The sequence below is a fragment of the Carettochelys insculpta genome, chromosome 12, assembly GCF_033958435.1.
Source record: "Carettochelys insculpta isolate YL-2023 chromosome 12, ASM3395843v1, whole genome shotgun sequence".
NCBI lineage: Eukaryota > Metazoa > Chordata > Testudines > Carettochelyidae > Carettochelys > Carettochelys insculpta.
Window position 1 is genome coordinate 20101855 of NC_134148.1, and position 18773 is coordinate 20120627.

Here is an 18773-nt window from a genome sequence, read left to right on the forward strand (position 1 = left end):
TCAAAGAAATTGTGAGACTGTGACATTTGGACATTTCCCTATATATTGAACTGCTGATCACATCAGTGGACTTCCCACGTGGGAAGACCTGCAGATCTGAAGCAGAATTGGTCTCAATTAAAGATGCATTGGCACCAATTTTTTTTATAAGCTGAAGTGACTAGTAAAGATAGTAATGTTAATTTTGGGGCCAATGAAAAACACAAAGCAAGATAGTATTGAACAATTATTGCTTTCTAAATGAAAGGGGCAGTGCTTGTAGGACTCTGAAGTTTTCTAAGCAGTTACTTATGTTTTCAGATTCCTAAGCATTGGAGATCAAAATGTTAAAACTGAAAGCTGTTCTTAATGCATTTATTTAACAAGGTCTTTCTTGTAAATGTAGCAAAGTTTTCATTGCTATTTACAGGATTTCATCCTTTTAATCACTTTTTAGAGAAAATCTGTGATCTTGCCTGACTATTTTAAAGCCCTTTTTTTATAAAATTTGAATGTTTTAGTTGCTGAAATTTTATCTGACATGAGGATGCGGACCGTAAATGTTGCAATTGTATCATGCTACAATGCTACTGTGCCAGCAAAGAAAATAATCTGTCATTGGAAGTTGGATTTGGGCCCTGATTATCTGGGCCACGCTCCTATTGTCTTCAAAAAGTCCAAGAGATGGCTCTTGAATTACCTAAAATGTGTGGCAAACGTTATTTTTGATTGGAGGCAAAGGAGACCACATGGATTGCAGTACTACTTCAATGCTGCTTCTTGTTAGCATAAAAGGGGTTTGTGAAGACTTTCCGCAGATCACTTTGCCTGGTTTATTTTCCCCATGTCAAACATACATGAATACCAAGGGGTTTCATGGTGTAGAATGTCCTTGTGTAGACTTGCTGCTGATAGGGGAGTGATTGTTCAAATAGAATAGCCAAATCAGTGTTCTCAAAATAAGTCTCTTGCTTGGAAAATAAAATTGATGGTTTGGTTTGTCTATCTGATGCTGTGTGACCCATCATCCTGTGACAAAATTCTTGGCCCACAATGTGGCCTATCTATAACTTTCTTAAGCTTGAAACATTGTTTCTTTTTCATTTTCTTCCTACCCAACAGATGTCTTTATTTATATTCACATGCTAACTAATCTCATGAGTTTATATTATTTAATATCCAGTTCTTGTCCTTACAAGCTATAATATGATAAGGTCTACACTAGATTCTTCTTAGCAACCTTGTGACTGTTAAACAGAAGTCATTATCTCTACAATCATATTCTGTTTGCTGACATTGTTCCATTAATGGTACAGCTATATCTCCATATTATATTAGCTGATTGTAGTTTATAATTGCTTCAATTTGAACAGAGTGCAATGGCAATTGTAAAAAAAATAGAAACTTAAAAAGTATCAAGCCTGGTTCAAGCAAATCAAAACCATGTTGAGCTTCTCTTTAGGTCTCCATAGCTTATTGAAACCATTTTCTCATCTCATTTGATACTTTTCCTTTCTTACATATTTTAGTAGAGACCAGAATCAAAGTGGGTGCCTGTAATCCAGCCTTATCAGGCAAAGAGATGGTGTCTGTCTGTGGTTTTGATTCTCATGTCAACCAGTTGTTTGTTATGCTGTTGAGAATGGACTGCTGACACTTCTGTTTTCGGAAAATTGTCTGTTCCAGGTATATAGAGCCAACGGGCCAGATGGCATTAGCGGCAGAGGACAGAGGGTACATCTGCAATTGTGGGACACTGCTGGGCAGGAAAGGTGTGGCATTTATATGAAACCAGTGTGACCATGTTCATTTAACAATTAACCTAATTCAAGTGCATATATACTCCTGTAGTTTTTTGTGTTTTGTAAGCATGACTCCAGATGAATCAAAAGTGCTCTTATTCTGACACTAACAGCAATGTGATCACTATTTTCTCTGTGTGTGTGGAGGGGAGGGTGTTCTTTCCTTTAGACTCCACGTTTTTCTATATTTTTTCTAGCATTTCTCTCTTTTCCTTTGTCTGGCTATATAATCTATTGTCGTCTTTTGTTTGCTAGTTCTTTCATTTGTTTTTCTGAAGACAATGAGTCAGTGGAACGTCAGAAGTCTGCAGTGCATGTTTGGTTATATCTACCTGCACTCTGTTCAGGCCTTCATTAGCTCTTGTACCAACAAGAAGTGGCTATAATTTATTTGAATGGTAACTATTGAGGATGATACAAATCTTATGCTGTCATGGCAAATTTATGTCTAGTGCTGTATCTCCAACTACTTTCCCTCTTTCAAGACCAAAGCCAGTATATGCAGTCTTTACCCAGTTCTTAGAAAGCAGACTCTCGATTGTCTTGTTACAGAAGTAGAGATACCGGATTCATCCCCGCTTTTGTAAAGTTCAGGTGGATGTCTGGTGAGAATCATTCTCTAAGGTTTTTACCTGCATGGAATCAAGTTTTTTGTCCTGAATATTGTTGGCAGTTTTGCTTCATATGGAAAGAAAAAGTTGTACACATTCTTCATGTGTCCTATTTGCATTTCCAAAGGTTTTACCATCTCAACATTTTTGGTTTGATAGTGTTTTAAAATATTGTCAGGCTTTAAATACACAGTAACTAATTTCAACGTGATTTGAATTTCACTGTGAATTAGTTGCTTTTTTAAAGTTGATCACATTACACAGTGCAATGTGAACACTTGATTCAAAGCTCATGGAAATCGATGGGAGCCTTTCCACTAATTTTACTGGGCTTAGATTAAGCCTATTGTCCCTTAATTGTTTCAGGTTCAGGCGTTATGTCAGCAGAAATCAGGTGTGACTAATGATGTTTCTAGTACAATTAAATTGTGGGTTACCTCACTTATCTGCCTATTTTATGATATGATCATTTTTCAAAATAATTGACTATAGCTATACCTCATGACAAGGGAAACTAGCTGTAGCTGTGCTTTGTATTTCTAGGTTTCGTAGCTTGACAACAGCTTTCTTCAGAGATGCCATGGGCTTTCTCCTCCTCTTCGATCTGACAAATGAGCAAAGCTTTCTCAACGTTAGAAACTGGATAAGTATGTTGCGTCGTTACTTCCTATCACTGTTTTTTTCCTGTATTGCATTTAGAAATGTGGAACTCCACAGAGGGGATAGGGCCAAAAATAACATAAGAATGGCTATACTGGGTCAGACCAAAGGTCCGTCTAGCCCAGTATCCTGTCTTCTGACAGAAGCTAATGCCTGATGCCTCAGAGGGAGTGAACAGAACAGGTAATCACGAAAGCTGCCCATCTCCTGACATCCATTTCCAACTCTGACAAAAAGAGGCTAGAGACATCATTCCTCCCTATCCTGGGTAGTAGCCAATGATGGACCTAACCTCCATGAATTTATCTAACTCTTTTTGAACCCTGTTAAAGTCATGGTCTTCACAACCTCCTCTGGCAAGGAGTTCCACAGGTCTACTATGAGCTGTGTGGAGAAAAACTTGCTTTTGTTAGTTTTAAACCTCCTAAACATTAATTTCATTTTGGTGACCCCTAGTTCTTTTGTCATGGGAACAAGTAAATAACTTTTCCTAATTCACTTTTTCTGCATCAGTCATGATTGTGTATACCTCCATCATATCCACCCTTAGTCTCCTTTTTTCTGACCTGAAAATTCTCAGTCTTTTTATTCTTTCTTCATATAGTACCATTCCAAACCCCTAATCATTCTTGTTGCCCTTTTCTGAACCTTTTCCAATGCCAGTGCATCTTTTTTGAAGATGATCCTCAGTGGACGTGAAAAATATTTGACTTAAAGCTTTCTAGAAAGGAACAAACTGGATATCTGTATAGAAAAGCTGTGAGTGAGTCTGGTTTCTAGACTTCAGCTGATGCCATGCCTTTCTTAATGTAACTGCTGTGCTCTCAAAACCTCAGCCAGGCTGGTTTCATGCCCTTGGTGTTAGAAATGCAGTGTGAAATTGGGTGATAGTAATGAAATCTGAAATCGGCCATCTTGAAACTGAGTTCTGATTCCGTTGATTGAGAGCATATTGTGGATGCCATGCACCACCTGGCAGTCTGGTTCTGGGGTTTACTAAATGAGAGAGAGGAAAAACTTCCCTAACTGTTAATGCAACAGAAAGAGAGAAGTACTCATTTTTCCATTGCCAGCAGCTCGTTGGAAAAGATCAGAGGCAGATATCCCTTAATCCTTATATGGTGGGTTCACAGTCTAGCATTCTGATTGGCATCTCTTTCCCAGGACTTTCTCCAGTGATTGGCTGGCAATGGGTTCAGGGCTGTCCGCCAGCTCCAGTTGCACCATAGCAAGAGATTTGGTGCATCTTTTACCCTAGTCAAAGCCATTAGTGTTTGTAGGGGCAATGGGCAGTGCTGGATAATGTCACCTGCAGGCTGTTGGGGAGGAGTGTTGTCTAACACAGATTCTGTACATAATAATACCGAAAACCATCCATGGCTACTGGTCTGTGGTAATGTCTTTCCTCCATATACCATATCGTTCTCCAGCATCAAAGGCCTGTGAGTATTATGGAAAATCTCATCAAATATTGTGCTCTTGACTTCACTGGAATTGCTATTTGAGTGATTTTGGCTCATTCCATGTGTTTTTCTGTATTTCTCTTTTTCTGCTATTTGGACTGGAATAGGAGTTTTCTTTGAGATGATCTGTTTGTTTTCCTTCACTAGATGCCAAAAATTCTCTGGCATTAAAACTGGTTGTTGTGGAGATGATTGTCCCAAAGTAGAGTAGGTAGAGGGAAGAGGGTGTGGTATCCTAATGCTCCAGAGATTGAGATTGAGCTTTCCTGCTCTGCCACAGATATCTTATGCAACCTTTGGCAAGTCACTGTATCAGAGTTGCCCATCTCTAAAATGGGCATACATAGCATTTTCCTTCTTCATCAGGGTGTTGAGAGTAAACACATAAAAGATTTTAAGCTCCTAAATGCTATCACAATGGGAGTCTTAGAAGCATTTAAAAGTAAGCAGCAGCACCAGATGAACTTACAAACAGCAAAAATCCCACTGGTGTGCAAATATCTCTAGTGCCTTTAATATAAAAAAAAATGATTGGGGAAGAAAACATGTAGGAAATTAGCAGCAAACTTTTTTATTTATCCTCTCCAGGAATTACTTTCGTAGGTTCTCCATTTCCATTGTCAAAAGGCACTCATTCTCTTTATGTATAAATTTCATTCGGAACATAAGACAAACTCTGCTTTTTGCTGTTTGTTTTGTTGTTAGGCCAGCTACAAATGCATGCGTATTGTGAAAACCCTGATATTATATTATGTGGAAACAAAAGTGATCTGGAAGACCAAAGAGTGGTGAAAGAAGAGGAGGCAAAGGAACTTGCAGAAAAATATGGGCAAGTATCATCATCTGATGGTTAAAGCAAAACTAAATGTGTTTCTTGACAGGGTTGTGATGTTTTGTATATTGGAAGGCTCTGGTCAGAATGGCCATCTTGGAATTGCCCCAGGATCTTTTTAATTTTGTATCCTGTCTCTGAAAGAGAGGCAAATTACAACTGTTTTAGGGAAAGATATGTATCTATTTGTACAATACTCCAGCATGTGGGAGTGTCTTTGTGCCCCTCTTCCATGGTAGTAGTAAACAAGGCAAATGCCTCTCCATAACTTTATGAAGAACATGTTTAAATTTTGAGGAGATGAAGCTTCACAGCATATCACAGAATCCTAGCAATGGCAAAAGGCTAGAATGCACTTGAAGAGGTCATCTAATCCATTCTCTCCCTTCTTTCCGCCTTTCCTGACCCCAATGATGAGGAAGGATTAAGTTTATCCTGAGAGGTGTACACCTAACCTGTTCTTAAAAATCTCCAACCTCTCTAAGAACCTGTTCCAATACTTAACTATCCTTTAGAGATTGAATGTTTTTCTTAATAGCTAATCTAAATCTCTCTTGCTGTCAGGGAAATCAAGAGCATCGGCAGGCCTCTGGGCAAGGTGCGGGGGGTGTGGGGGGCATCTCCATGTTCCTGGAAGAGGTGGGACCTCAGACAGAAGAGGTGGGGCTGGGGGGCAGCCAGTTCTCATCACTGTCCAGAGTGCACCATGCTCCACTGCCCCCAGCCAGACCTTATTGCTGCCTGGAGTGCATTGTAAGGGTGCTCCAGCAACAGTTTAAAGGGTACAGGGCTTTGATTCCTGCTGCAGTAGCAGCACTTGAGAACCCTGAGTCCTGGAGCAGCTGCCCTCTTTCCCCTCCTGATGGGCCTGTTTGCTAAGTAAGCCAGTTAATTTCTTCTTCTTCCTCAGTGGTCAGGAGGAACAGTTAATCACTGTCCTACTTAGAACAATCTTATCTACATATTTGAAGACTATTGTTGTCTCCTCTCATTCTCTGTTCTAGACTAAACAGGCAGTTCTTTCAATCTTTCCTCATAGTTCCTAAACCTCTGCTAGTTGCAAACCCTGTTTTCTAAATCTCTTATAACCTTTGTTCTCTCCTCTGCATTATTTAGTTTATCCACATCTTTCTTAAAAGCACAGTGCCCCAACCTGGACACAATAGTTCAGCTGAAGCTTAACCAATGCTGAGCAGAGCAAAACAATTAACTCCTCTTAGTACACTGCAGAATGACACTTAAACTTTTTTCACAAGAGCCCCACGCTGACTCATGTTCCATGCGTGATTCAGTATAATGCCTAGCTTTTCTGCAGTACTAGTGCTCAGCCAGTCATTCACCATTTCGGATTGTGTATTTGAATAGTTTAAGTGCAGCACTGTGCACTTGTCTTGATTGAATTTCATCTGATTGTTTTTAGGAATTCTCTGATTTATCAAGATGATTTTGAATCCTATTCCAGTCTTCGATAGTGTGTGCAACCCCTCCCAGATTTAATTTCATTTTCAATTTTGCAGTAATCTCCTCTCCATCATCCAAGTCATTAATGGAAATATAGAATAGTACTGAATACGAGGCAGACCATTGTGGGATCCTATTGGATGCATTCTACCAGTTTGACAGTGAACCAATGATAATTACTCTTTAAGTGTTGTCTTTCAACTGGTTATGCACCCTCTTTATGCACCTAGAACCGGGGTTGGCAACCAAAAGAGCAAGAAGAGACGTTCACTGAAATACTGAAAATAATCAGGAGGGTTTTTTATTGCTTTGCGGTTATAGCATCAGAAGCCAGAACTTAGAGCTGCATGTGGCTCCAGAGCCTCAGGTTGCAGACCTTGATCTAGACCATAGTTCCCAGGTTTGCTTATGAGAATGGCAGGTGGGACTATATTAAAAGCCAAAACCATGGTTAACACTACCCTCTGGTATTTAATATTTGCTGAGAACCTAATGTCCATGTTCAATGAAACCCAAAAGCATTCTGGCCAAAATGTTCAAGTTGTGCATCACATTAAATTCTGAAAGAAAGTGGAGGAAGTACTAAGCAGTGGCACTCTTATTTTTAAAGTAACCTCACAAACTGTCAACCCTCTTGGTAGGGAGGGACGGAGCAAGATAGGGTTTAGTGCAATATTACTTCCTTCCTTTTTTCTCTCCAGTTTCAGTGCTGGTGTAATGCTGTTTGTGGGACACTAACCTCAAACCAACACAGTTTTGTAACAAGCATCTTCAAAAAAAGGAATGGAAATTTTTGGAAATGGGAAGCAGCAGATGATGTGTGTTAATATCTGAAATCTTTGTATGCCATCTCATATATTTACATTGCTTGCATAAAGTAAAATGTCTGTTAATCATGTGGTCAAAATACGCACTTGATCAATGTGGCAGTCAAAAATTAGAAGGCTGATTCAGAGATCACTTTTCACTCTGTGAGTTGCTATATGGGTCTCAGCATGTGTAAGTGGACGAGGAAAGGTAACTACAAAAGGACATGTGCCTACATCCCCAAAAGATTAGGGGGAGGAAAGAAGAGCAACCCTGCCTCACTGAGTGAGCTGCTGCCGCTGCTTGCCATTCTGGGTAGCACTGAACATCTTCCCCCAGGCCTACTCCTGATAAAAGGTTCATTTAGTATCTGTGTAGAGGAGACAGTCACTAGGGGTGTGTCTACACAGCAAAGTTATTTTGGAATAATGGCCACTATCCCGATTAACTTTGAAAGCATCTACACAGCAAATCTGCTATTTAGAAATAATTTCGAAATAGCAGATGGCTTAATTTGAGTTCTATAAACTTCACTCTACGAGGCATCGTGCCTATTCTAAAATCGACATTTCAGAATAGGGGCTGTATAGACCGGGAATAGGGGCTATTTCAAAATAAGCTTTAGTGTGTCCAAGGGCTCTAATTTGACAGAGCATCTGCACACAATAGAGCCTATTTTGAAATAGTTGAGTGCAATTTTGATATGCATTCTGTCTTCTAAAATAGCTTATTCTGAAATAATGCTGCTGTGTAGACATAGCCTAGGAGACTGATTAGTTCATTATTAAATATTTACTTTTAATTATAATGCTGTTAAGATACTAAATATTAAATTAACTAAATCTTACAAAGTAAGAGAAGACAGGCGAGAATTATCTGCATTTTGCAGATGGTGGTGACCTATCAGGGCTACCCTACTTAGGAGCAAGAGAGATTTTTAAAAAACTTACTTTAATTTGCTTGTGTAAATTTGTGGCTCAATAGTAATAGTAATAGGGCCAGTGCGCTCTTTGTGTGATCACTCCTGCTGTGATCACACCCCTAGTGACTGTCATCTCTACACAGATACTAAATTAACTATTTATCAGGAGTAGGCATGGGAGGAGATGGTCAATACTACTCAGAATGGTGGGCAACAGCAGCAGGATCACCTTGGCAGCCCCAGTTGGGATGCCCAGCTGGGTGGCAGGGGGACCCCATCAGCCCTGTGGCTGGGAGTTGGCTGGAGCACAGAGCTCTGCTGGCAGCTCCAGCCCCAGGGACCCATCCGGGACAGGGAAACCCCACGGGAGCCAGTCAGGGCATGGAGTTCTGCCAGAAGCTCCAGCCCCAGAGAGCTGGCTGGGGCTTGCGGAATCTGGCAGCCCTGAGGCCGAGAGCCAGCAGAGGCACAGAGCTGTGCCCGCAGCTCCTGCCCTGAGGGGCCAGCCAGGGTGGATCAACTCTGGCAGCCCCGAGTCTGGGAGCCGCCTGAGGCACAGAGCCCCTTTGGCAGCTGCAGCCCCAGGGGCCTGGCTGGGTCTGAGGGAACCCTGGCAGCCCCGGGGCTGGAAGTTCCACTGGTAGCTCCAGCCCTAGGTAGCTGTCTGGGGTACAGAGCCCCAACCACAGCCCCAGCTGCAAGAACCATAGGGGGGCGGGGCAGGGAGCTGGCTGAGTACTGGTTCTTTTTTAAAACAAAAAAACCCAAAAAACCCCAAACAAACAAAAAAAAAAAAAAAAAGCCCTGAATAGGGCTATAGCTCTACTAATCCAACAAGTTCCTTTGTTTTAGGATTGCACATCACCTTTGTCTCTCACAGAAGTTCAGGTTTCCTTTTTCTCTTTAATTCTATAAACAGATGCATAATCATGTCAATCAAATGGTTCAGGTGAAAGTCCTTTGAAGAGTTTCCTTTTTGCAGGCTACACCCCTGCATTCCTGACCTTTAGCTACCTAAGATATTTCTTCACCTGATGAGAATGAAAGATTCCTGCAGTATGACAGAAGCATGTAGGTTGCTTAGCAGTGGGCCCAAATGACAGAATTCCTTGAAGTTCTGAAATCTGTAGCTCTAATCTATAGCTAAAAGGATTTCCTCTCTCATGAAATGTGTTGGTAAAACATTCCTCCAGCGGGTTGATCTTTAGTGGGTTAAAACTTTTATATGGGGATAAGAAAAGAAAAATGCTTTTGTACTTTTACAGGAAGTTCAAGTACTTCTGACATTTATTTCAGCTCCATGATGAATTGTTGAGTCATTCTTAATCATCCACAGAAGGCTACACCTTTTTTTTTAAACTTGTATGTAACACCGCCCAAAAGTCCAAAGTTTTGCAGTGCATGTGTGTATTAAATAAGCCTTTCTCCAGCTTTTTGAACCTAACATTGAAGATACTGCAAAAATCTACTTTTGGAACATGGTGAAGGCAGGGGGGCTAGTTTGAGAATTAACTGCTCTCAATATGATCAGCCTTCATCTACATTTAAAAATGTTACTGTGTTTGTTCACTGACATGTTCGGTCAAATTAGATGACAGGAAGGAAATGAGCAGTCTGTGACTGTCCTGGTTTATAAACTGGGACTGACAGGAGGCTGCTAACTTTCTGTGCAAAAGGGTGATAGGAGAGAGAAGAGTCCATATCGGAGGCAAGTTGGGTGCAAGTGTGATGGGTTGTGTCACAGAGATCCAAGCCTGCCAATGGATGGGAGGGGAAAAGGGTAATTGCCCCAGGCCTGGCATTTCACAAGGTGGTGGCTGGAGCTCCAGGTCCCTTTGAAAGGCCACAGAGCATTGGGCCTCCTCTCTGTGCAGAGTGGGAAAGGGGGATGGGAGGAGCAGGGCTGACTGTCCTTGGCCCCCAACCCTTATGGGAGTGGGGAGGTCCCATACCCTCACCTTGCCCCTGGGCGGGCAGCAGCTGTTGGTGCTGCTGCAGAGATCCCCTGGACACTGTCATCTGATGGGCTGATCATACCACTAAGTTCAGCTACCTGCCCTCTGGAGTGCCCTACCATTCTGCCCTGCTAGGCTAGTAGCTGTCGTCCCCTGCAGACAAGGCACAGAAGTGTGGTCAGAACCTATTGCAGAGCAACTTGGATACTGAGAGCAGCTCAAAACTGAGAAGACTCAGTCCTAGGTGTTGACACAGCATCCAGATGCACAGCCCCAGTGGGACCAGAACCCCAGATAAATCCATCTTAACTCTGCGTAAAAGTTTTATACAAGCAAGCTCAAAAGTTCTCTCCCTTTTTCAGTGAAAGACATATATACACAGGTGTTGTGTTTCCCATCCCAGTATCAGTTATTTACACTAGGTTTAATAATAACCAAAAATGATTTTATTAAGTATAACAATAGGGTTTAAGTGGCTGCAAGTGACAGCAGATCACAATGTTATTAAACAAAATAAAACACACTAGCTAAGCTTAATATTCTAAGAAACTTGTTGTGTGCAGTTTTTAACCTTAACAGTAGTTTTTATTCAACTTTCCTAAGAAACTAGGCAGCTTCCTCCCCGCCTTCAGTCCTAGATGTTTCCAGCAATCATGTTGGTGGTAAGCAGGCAGTGTTTTGGTGTCTTGCAACTGCATCTTCTTAACCATAGTGCCTGTGAATACTGATCCACATGTTCTTTTTAGATGTAGACCTAAAAAGACATCTTGGCAAATATCTCTGGGGAAAAACATTCTCTTCTCCTGCAACTGCATTTCACCTTGTCATTTCCCTTGCTGTTAATAATTAGCACCTAAATACTCCTGTCTTTATTGCCATTGATAGAAGCCCAATTTATATACAGGTATTTTTAAAAAGCAAGCTTATCCAGTGAAAAGAGGCTCAGGCTGTCATGATTAATTTTGTGGATAGTATGTTAAAGTCTATACATTAATAGCTTTGAAATTGTTAATGGATAGTATCCCCCATCTCCCTTTGGTCTTCTGTACAGTGGTTAATTTATCACATGCTTTGTATGTTGTTTCATGTAAGCAGGAAGTAACTGAATATAAATGTGACAAAATGAAAGTGCCATACAGCTCTTTCCTTCCTGACCCCCCTGCTACACACACACACACACACACACACAGAAAGAGAGAGAGAGAGAGAGAGTTAGTTGGTTTTAAAATTCAATAAAATTCAACCGCACCCTTTTAGCATGCTGAGGGTGCCAAAATAGAAAGCAGACAGACTAGCTGGGTGAGGCAAGTTCTTTTATTGAACTACCTTTTGGTTGGTGATAGAGACATGCTTTTGAGCTTACACAGAATCTGAAGAAGAGCAATAAAACATACTACCTCATGCTTTAATGTCCTGGGACTGTACAGCAGAAAGCAGTATCATGTCAAAGTGGAGAAAGGAAAATGCTTTGTGTATTACAGCTTCTGAGAAGGAGTTGAAGTGGTGGTGTCATGTCTGGAATAATCATTAGCTCTCTAGATGTGGAAGAAACTGCCAGTTACACCTACAATATTAGACATGACTTGTGGGATTCTTCTGTTGGCAATAAGAATGGCTTAGTGGTTCAGTACATAGATGAAATGTTGCTTTTCCTGCAAGGCAACACCTAAGATTTTTCATGCGTTTGTCTATTTGTTCTAGGCTGAGAATTTCACATTCCTGTGTTGAACGGTTTCCATGGGAAGTACAGCATTAGCATACAAAGGATTACAAGTGTACATTTACATTTTCTACCTGAATTTACTGCATGGAAATGTTTCAGAGGTCACAGCAAATTAAGAGTTTGATGTCTGTGGAAATCACCTCTTTTCCTGAAATGGATCTACTTTTAAACATTTTCTCCTCACTCCATCACCAGCTGTGTAACATACATGCAGTCCCAAAAGATTGTTATTTTTCCGGGAAACTCTTGATTTAGCAATCTTTGGTTACTCCATAAACTGTGTCTATACAGTGTACAATTTTAAGACTGTTACCTAGTTTTCATGAATGCAGGTGCCCTTGCAGGGTAACATGCCATCTCTAGATGGAGCTGTACATTTACATCAAAATGACTTTGAGGTAGAAAATCATAGACTTGTAGGATTGGAAGGGACCTTGAGAAGTCCATCTAATCCATTTCCCTACACTCATGGCAGGACTAAGTGTTCTCTACACCTGGGGAGTCCAACACACAGCCTGCGGAGCCTTTTTATCTGACCCACATCATTGGGTAGCACCACCATTTTCCAAGCACGGTATCCTCTGCTATCACCACTCCCCTTTCTGTTCATTCTCTTAGCCCCTTCATCAAACAGTCTGTGTCCTGTGGTGTGGGTGGGAGGGGAAGCTTCATTCAATCCAGATGCTATAGGGGATTGTCAGGTGCATATCATAATTAATAACCTTTAAGCCAAACAACAGGGACTTCCAAACTGTGAGGAATGGTGTGAAGGCCTTTTATGTATGGAGAATAATGCTCTTGAGGGTCATTTGGGAATACCAGCAACCTCCATGGGATTTCTGATCGTAATGGTATTTGGAGTTTAGGAAATATCCTAGTGTTTTTGTACTTTTTCTTTCCCTTCAGTTCATTACCCTCTTTTTGTTTCTGCATCTAGCTCTGTCTCTTCATTGCTATATCCAGTGCACCTTGGGAACCCCTGATGCAGCATTGGCTGGGGAGAGTGGGGTGCAGAGCCCACTGAGTACTAGGTCCTCCTTTTTTTTTTTTTTTTTTTTTTTTTTTTAAAATAAAAAAAGTACTGGCTATAACCCATTTCTTATTTCTGCCTCATGTTTTCACTCATTTTTTTTATTGTCATTTGCATTTTCTAAATCACCTTTCCCATCTATCTTCTCCAGTATAAGCAATACAGAGTTGTCCACCCCTTTCCTGTCCTATTACTTCTTTCACTTGCTCACCTCCTTCTCTTCTCTCTGTCCTGCTTTCCTCCCAGAACTTGCGTTCCTGTCTCTCTGCCATATCTTGCCTTCCCTTCTTTTCTCCTGAGTTGCCACCCTTCTTGCACTCTAAGGGCCTGAGAGGAATGGGGGATCCAGATTGGTGAAGAGACAATGACTCACCATCCCACATGCACTGCCTACTGTGTCTGATGTTTGCCACCACCCCTAATCTGGATCCTTAAGTGGCCCATTCTCTCTGAGAATGGCAGCTGCAAGGGACTGTACTGGAAATAGTGAGATTGACATGATGGGAGAGCTCATGAAGGGAGCACTGAGAGCAGGAGTAGGAGAAATCTGTTCTCAGACCTTGGGAACTCCAGGAATAAAATAGTATGAAGAGTGTTATGCCCTTGGCTCTTTCCTGCTGGAGCAAGCCTTAAGAGGAGGGGCCATCACATTGTGGTGCCACACATTTTTTTTCTTTAAGCAATGTCTTTACACCAGTTCAGCTATGCCTTTGATAGCAAATGCAGAAGCACCAGTGTAGAACATCTCTTATCAGCTCATCTGTGTGAGTTTTTTCATTATTGTTTCCATCATGAGAGAAGCCACGGTGGGTGGTTTTAAGACAAGTGCTTGTGGCGATGAGGCCAGAGAGTTGCATTTCTTTGTGGTTAAAGGAAAGGACTGGAATTTTTGGATTTCTTTTTCATGGCTTACTGGGGAATTCACATAATCCACCTGTGCCTCAGTAAAAGGGGATTAATACCTAGCTCGAAAGGCTATTAGGGGAGTTAATGTCTGTCTTGCTATTGCACCTCATAGCATTTCACAAAGGGTTGTACTTCAATTTTAGCTTTTGCTGAATTCTGTTTGATTCTGTTGCCCTCCCCGGACTTTCTCTAAGGAGAGTGTTTTTATGCACATGGCCATCACCACGTAATGAGTTTGTTCCAGGAAAAATCTCACTTGGTCTGTGATGGTGTGTTTTGTTTTTGTTTTTGTCCTTTACAGGATACCATATTTTGAAACAAGTGCAGCTAGTGGAACTAATGTGAGCAAGGCAGTTGAAACTCTGCTTGACCTTATCATGAAGCGCATGGAACGGTGCGTGGACAAGTCATGGATTCCTGAAGGGGTAGTACGGTCCAATGGACACAGCTCTACAGAGCAGCTAAATGAGGAGAAAGATAAAGGCAAATGTGGATGTTGAGAAAGAAACATTATTGCGACAATTTAATTAACATATATTTATGTTAAAGTATAGTACAGTTGCAGCTTAATGGATTCATTTATGGACAGCTCTTACCATTTGGATATATAGTAACAAAGCTGAATTAATTATTGGTATTTGCTTTCTAAAAAACATTAACTTTTGCTTGTCAGATGTTTAATTTATTTGTAGTTAGCCAGACAAACGTATGTTTGTTTAGATTTGGTGCAATATTGGGCACTCTCAATTTTCAGTATCTTTATTTGTAAGGGTGGTAAACCAGTCAGTGGAGGTTTTTAAGTCCCATTTGAACAGAAATGTTCCATCATAACAGCATAATGATAAACCACAAACTACGTGTTTTGCAAAAGTAGGCAAATAATTTTCCTAGTTTTTCATTAATCATTAGTTCCTAATGACAGGAGCTAAAATAGGGCTGGCTTAATATGGAATAAATAGCTGTCAAGAGAAATGCAAAGGTGACACTAGTACAGCATTACTGCTGTGCCTTGCAGTCTTGAGTTTGATCTTCTAAACTCCAGCTGTACTATAGGAAAGATTCAGTACATTATAACAGATCACCTAACATGAATTTCAAGCACATGCCAAAGCATATTACATATCAAGACAAGTCTACACTTAAAATGCTCCATGGTGTGGCTGTGCCACTGTACCACTTAAGTGAAGACACATGCCGACAGGTGAGAATTCTCCCATCGGTGTAGTTAATCCATCTTCCTAAGAGGCTGTAGCTATGTCAACAGGAGAATCTCTCTGATTGATGTAGCATGTTGATGCAGGAGGGTAAATGGCTATAACTGCCTCATTCGGGGGGTGGATTTTTGATATCCCTGAGTGACACAGTTATACCAGTGTAAGTCTGTTGTGTAATTGAGACTGTAGATATGGTCTGTGTTTATGACTATATACAAACTTTTTTATGTTTCAACAGGAATTTAGGGCAAGCTAAGTGCCAGCAAAATTTCATCAGAGCAAGTGCTTTGCACTGAATTTGTTTGTACCAAGCATTTACTTGGAACATTTCTTCTTCAAATTTGGATTGAAAATTTTAATAATGGTCCTATTCTGGTGAGCTATAACTGCCTAAGATATCAATGCCATTTTACATTCATACATCTATACCTTTATAAAGCAGGTTTTCTTGTGGTCACCTCTGGGCCCAGTACATCTTGGGTTTTGTATGTGTTTTGTTCTTTCCTTTTAAAGTGTCACTTAAAGTAGAATCAAAGGAGTATGTTTTGATTATGTAAAGGTATAACTTTTTTTGGTGGATGATCATTTTTATTTATCCTCAGATAAGGAATAATCAGTATTTTTTACATTTGTTTTCTGCTTGACTATGTGATACGCCTAATAAACTGCTTTCTACTCTAGCAGGTTCATATAACTCTAAAATATTGCCAAGTTAAGTCTCAACATGCCAAATTCAGTCTTTTTATAGACTTCTCATAGCAGTTTGTTTACAGAACTCCAAAGCTACTGCTGCTTTTAGAAAGTAAATATTTATTTATTTAAAAGTGCTTGTTATTTTGGCAAGCATATGCTCAGGCAAACTCCTAAAAACAGACGGCAGCATGAGATGTGATGTAATATATTTTTAATTAAAGAAAATTGCATATAATAAGAGGACTGAAAATGTGCACTAAAAAGATAGCTGAGAAAGTGGTGATACCTTCACTGAGTTGAACAGAAACATGGATGCAGCTTTTCAGTTGCTTTTTTGAAATAAAGAAAGTGGTAAAACTCACTGTTTAAAAAAAAAAAAAAAAAAAAACAACTTTCTGCAAAACAAAGTGTTCTTTATAAAATGTAAATACTAGATTTTTATCACAGCCCATGCAGGATATTTAACCATGTGCAATATAACTTGAATGCGAAGGCAGTATGGCAGAAGTAAAAGCATTTTATATTGTATACATTACTGTACTTTCTGCTGTACAATACCAAGAATAAATGCCTGTGGACCAGAGTTACTGTAGTCTAATTCATACGTGCCTTTCGAAATTGCCTTTGTGGCTAGTAGAGTAACAAAAATTCTACTGTGGAACATAACATATTTCAGTGCACTTAAGCGTCTGGGTTCTTAATGCGGAAATGTAACCCCTCGCTTTTCAGAGGGCTCCAATAGAATTTGCCACCTAGTAACTTAAGTAGGAGTTGTGTGGCTATAATAATTTCAAGTCACCACTGAAAAAAGTAAGGATAAGTGCAGCCAACTACTGAGTTTAAATTACTACTGAAGTTATTTAAATATATTTCCCTTTGAATGCATATGTTTAGATTTTATACTAAATATTGTAATTGCCATATTTTCCCCTACATTTGTATGTATCTGTTTTAAGTGCTGTAAAAATGAAAATCTATCTTCATGAAATTGCTTTCATGTAATGCCATAAAATATATCTGTATTAAAAATCTCTTATACTGGGGTTCAGCTGTGTTATTTATAGCACAACTTTTCACCTACAGCAACTTTCATAAGATATCAAGCCCAGTGATTTGAGTATCTTATCAATTCTGTAAGTGACACCATTATAGCAATCTAGAGTTAGTCAAAAATCAGAATTGCGCTGGTGTGGAAAATACTGATACTTCACATTTTATTTTTGGGCCAAATTAGGAAAAAAGGTTGAAAAACTGAATTTTTTTCTTTTGACATAAACGCTGTGCTCAGCGTCTTTGCTTGTGGAGATCCAGTAAAAACTTAGCATATCATCTTGATGTAAGGTGCAGAAGCTCTTCTTTAGAAGAATTAAAGTCAGGAGTCTCTGTAAGGCTGGGCTTAACTCTGGCCAAGCTCGCCTGGCTGTGGAATAGTACATGCCCCCAGATCAGTTTTTGTGTATACTGATTTCTACAAGAATGAGAAGGGTCAGTTTGGGGGTGGAAAGGCTGCACTGTGGCATTCTCCGATCTCATTGTCACAGAGAGCATGTAAGGTATGTTCAAAAGCCAGGCTGAAGTTATCCTCCCCCTCCCTGCCCCTTCTCCCCATCGTGCAGGAGACTCAGGCTGGTGGCGCACATGACACAGGTCAGCAAAAGTGTGTCAATCCCCCTACTCCCCCAGGGAACAATTGCTTTCAACTGGCTCAAACCCAGACAGCAGGAGAGAGCTGTACAGAATATATTTAGTCTCTTCCTTTACCCCAGAGGGCACATGCTGGCTACGTCTACATGTGCACCCAACTTCGAAATAGCTTATTTCGATGTTGCGACATCGAAATAGGCTATTTCGATGAATAACGTCTACACGTCCTCCAGGGCTGGCAACGTCGATGTTCAACTTCGACGTTGCTCAGCCCAACATCGAAATAGGCACAACGAGGGAACGTCTACACGCCAAAGTAGCACACATCGAAATAAGGGAGCCAGGCACAGCTGCAGACAGGGTCACGGGGCGGACTCAACAGCAAGTCGCTCCCTTAAAGGGCCCCTCCCAGACACACTTTCATTAAACAGTGAAAGATACACAGAGCCAACAACTAGTTGCAGACCCTGTATATGCAGCACGGACCCCCAGCTGCAGCAGCAGCAGCCAGAAGCCCTGGGCTAAGGGCTGCTGCCCACGGTGACCACAGAGCCCCGCAAGGGCTGGAGAGAGAGTATCTCTCAACCCCCCAGCTGATGGCCGCCATGGAGGACCCCGCTATTTCGATGTTGCGGGACGCGGATCGTCTACACGTCCCTACTTCGATGTTGAACGTCGAAGTAGGGCGCTATTCCCATCCGCTCATGGGGTTAGCGACTTCGACGTCTCGCCGCCTAACGTCGATTTCAACTTCGAAATAGCGCCCAACACGTGTAGACGTGACGGGCGCTATTTCGAAGTTACTGCCGCTACTTCGAAGTAGCGTGCACGTGTAGACGCAGCCGCTGTGACTGAAGACTGTACGCTAGCTAATAAGAGGAAACAGCAGAGACAGGTTCACAATACAGTGTAAGAATGGAAGCTGTGGAAGTGCCCACTAGATGACTAAGGGCAAACCCAACAGAGTAAATCAGGTAGCTGGGGGCTGCTTTGCTGTTGTGTCTTGACATACACAATCACAATTGCTATTCCTCTTCAGTTTGATTAGTTACAGCAGCCTGCCTCACGCAT

At 41.0% G+C, this 18773-nt stretch overlaps 1 protein-coding gene across 4 annotated transcripts in view; it reads left to right on the forward strand.

The window, feature by feature from the left end:
• Positions 1–17094, forward strand: part of RAB27A (RAB27A, member RAS oncogene family) — a 79270-nt gene extending 62176 nt beyond the window's left edge. For all 4 annotated transcript variants that reach the window (XM_075006810.1, XM_075006813.1, XM_075006812.1 and 1 more), the window contains exons 5-8: positions 1666–1751; positions 2936–3039; positions 5221–5344; positions 14453–17094. In XM_075006810.1, coding sequence (XP_074862911.1) covers positions 1666–1751; positions 2936–3039; positions 5221–5344; positions 14453–14651 — 513 coding nt within the window. In that variant the 3' untranslated portion in view covers positions 14652–17094. The remainder of the gene's footprint in view (positions 1–1665; positions 1752–2935; positions 3040–5220; positions 5345–14452) is intronic.
• The last annotated feature ends 1679 nt before the right edge of the window (positions 17095–18773 follow it).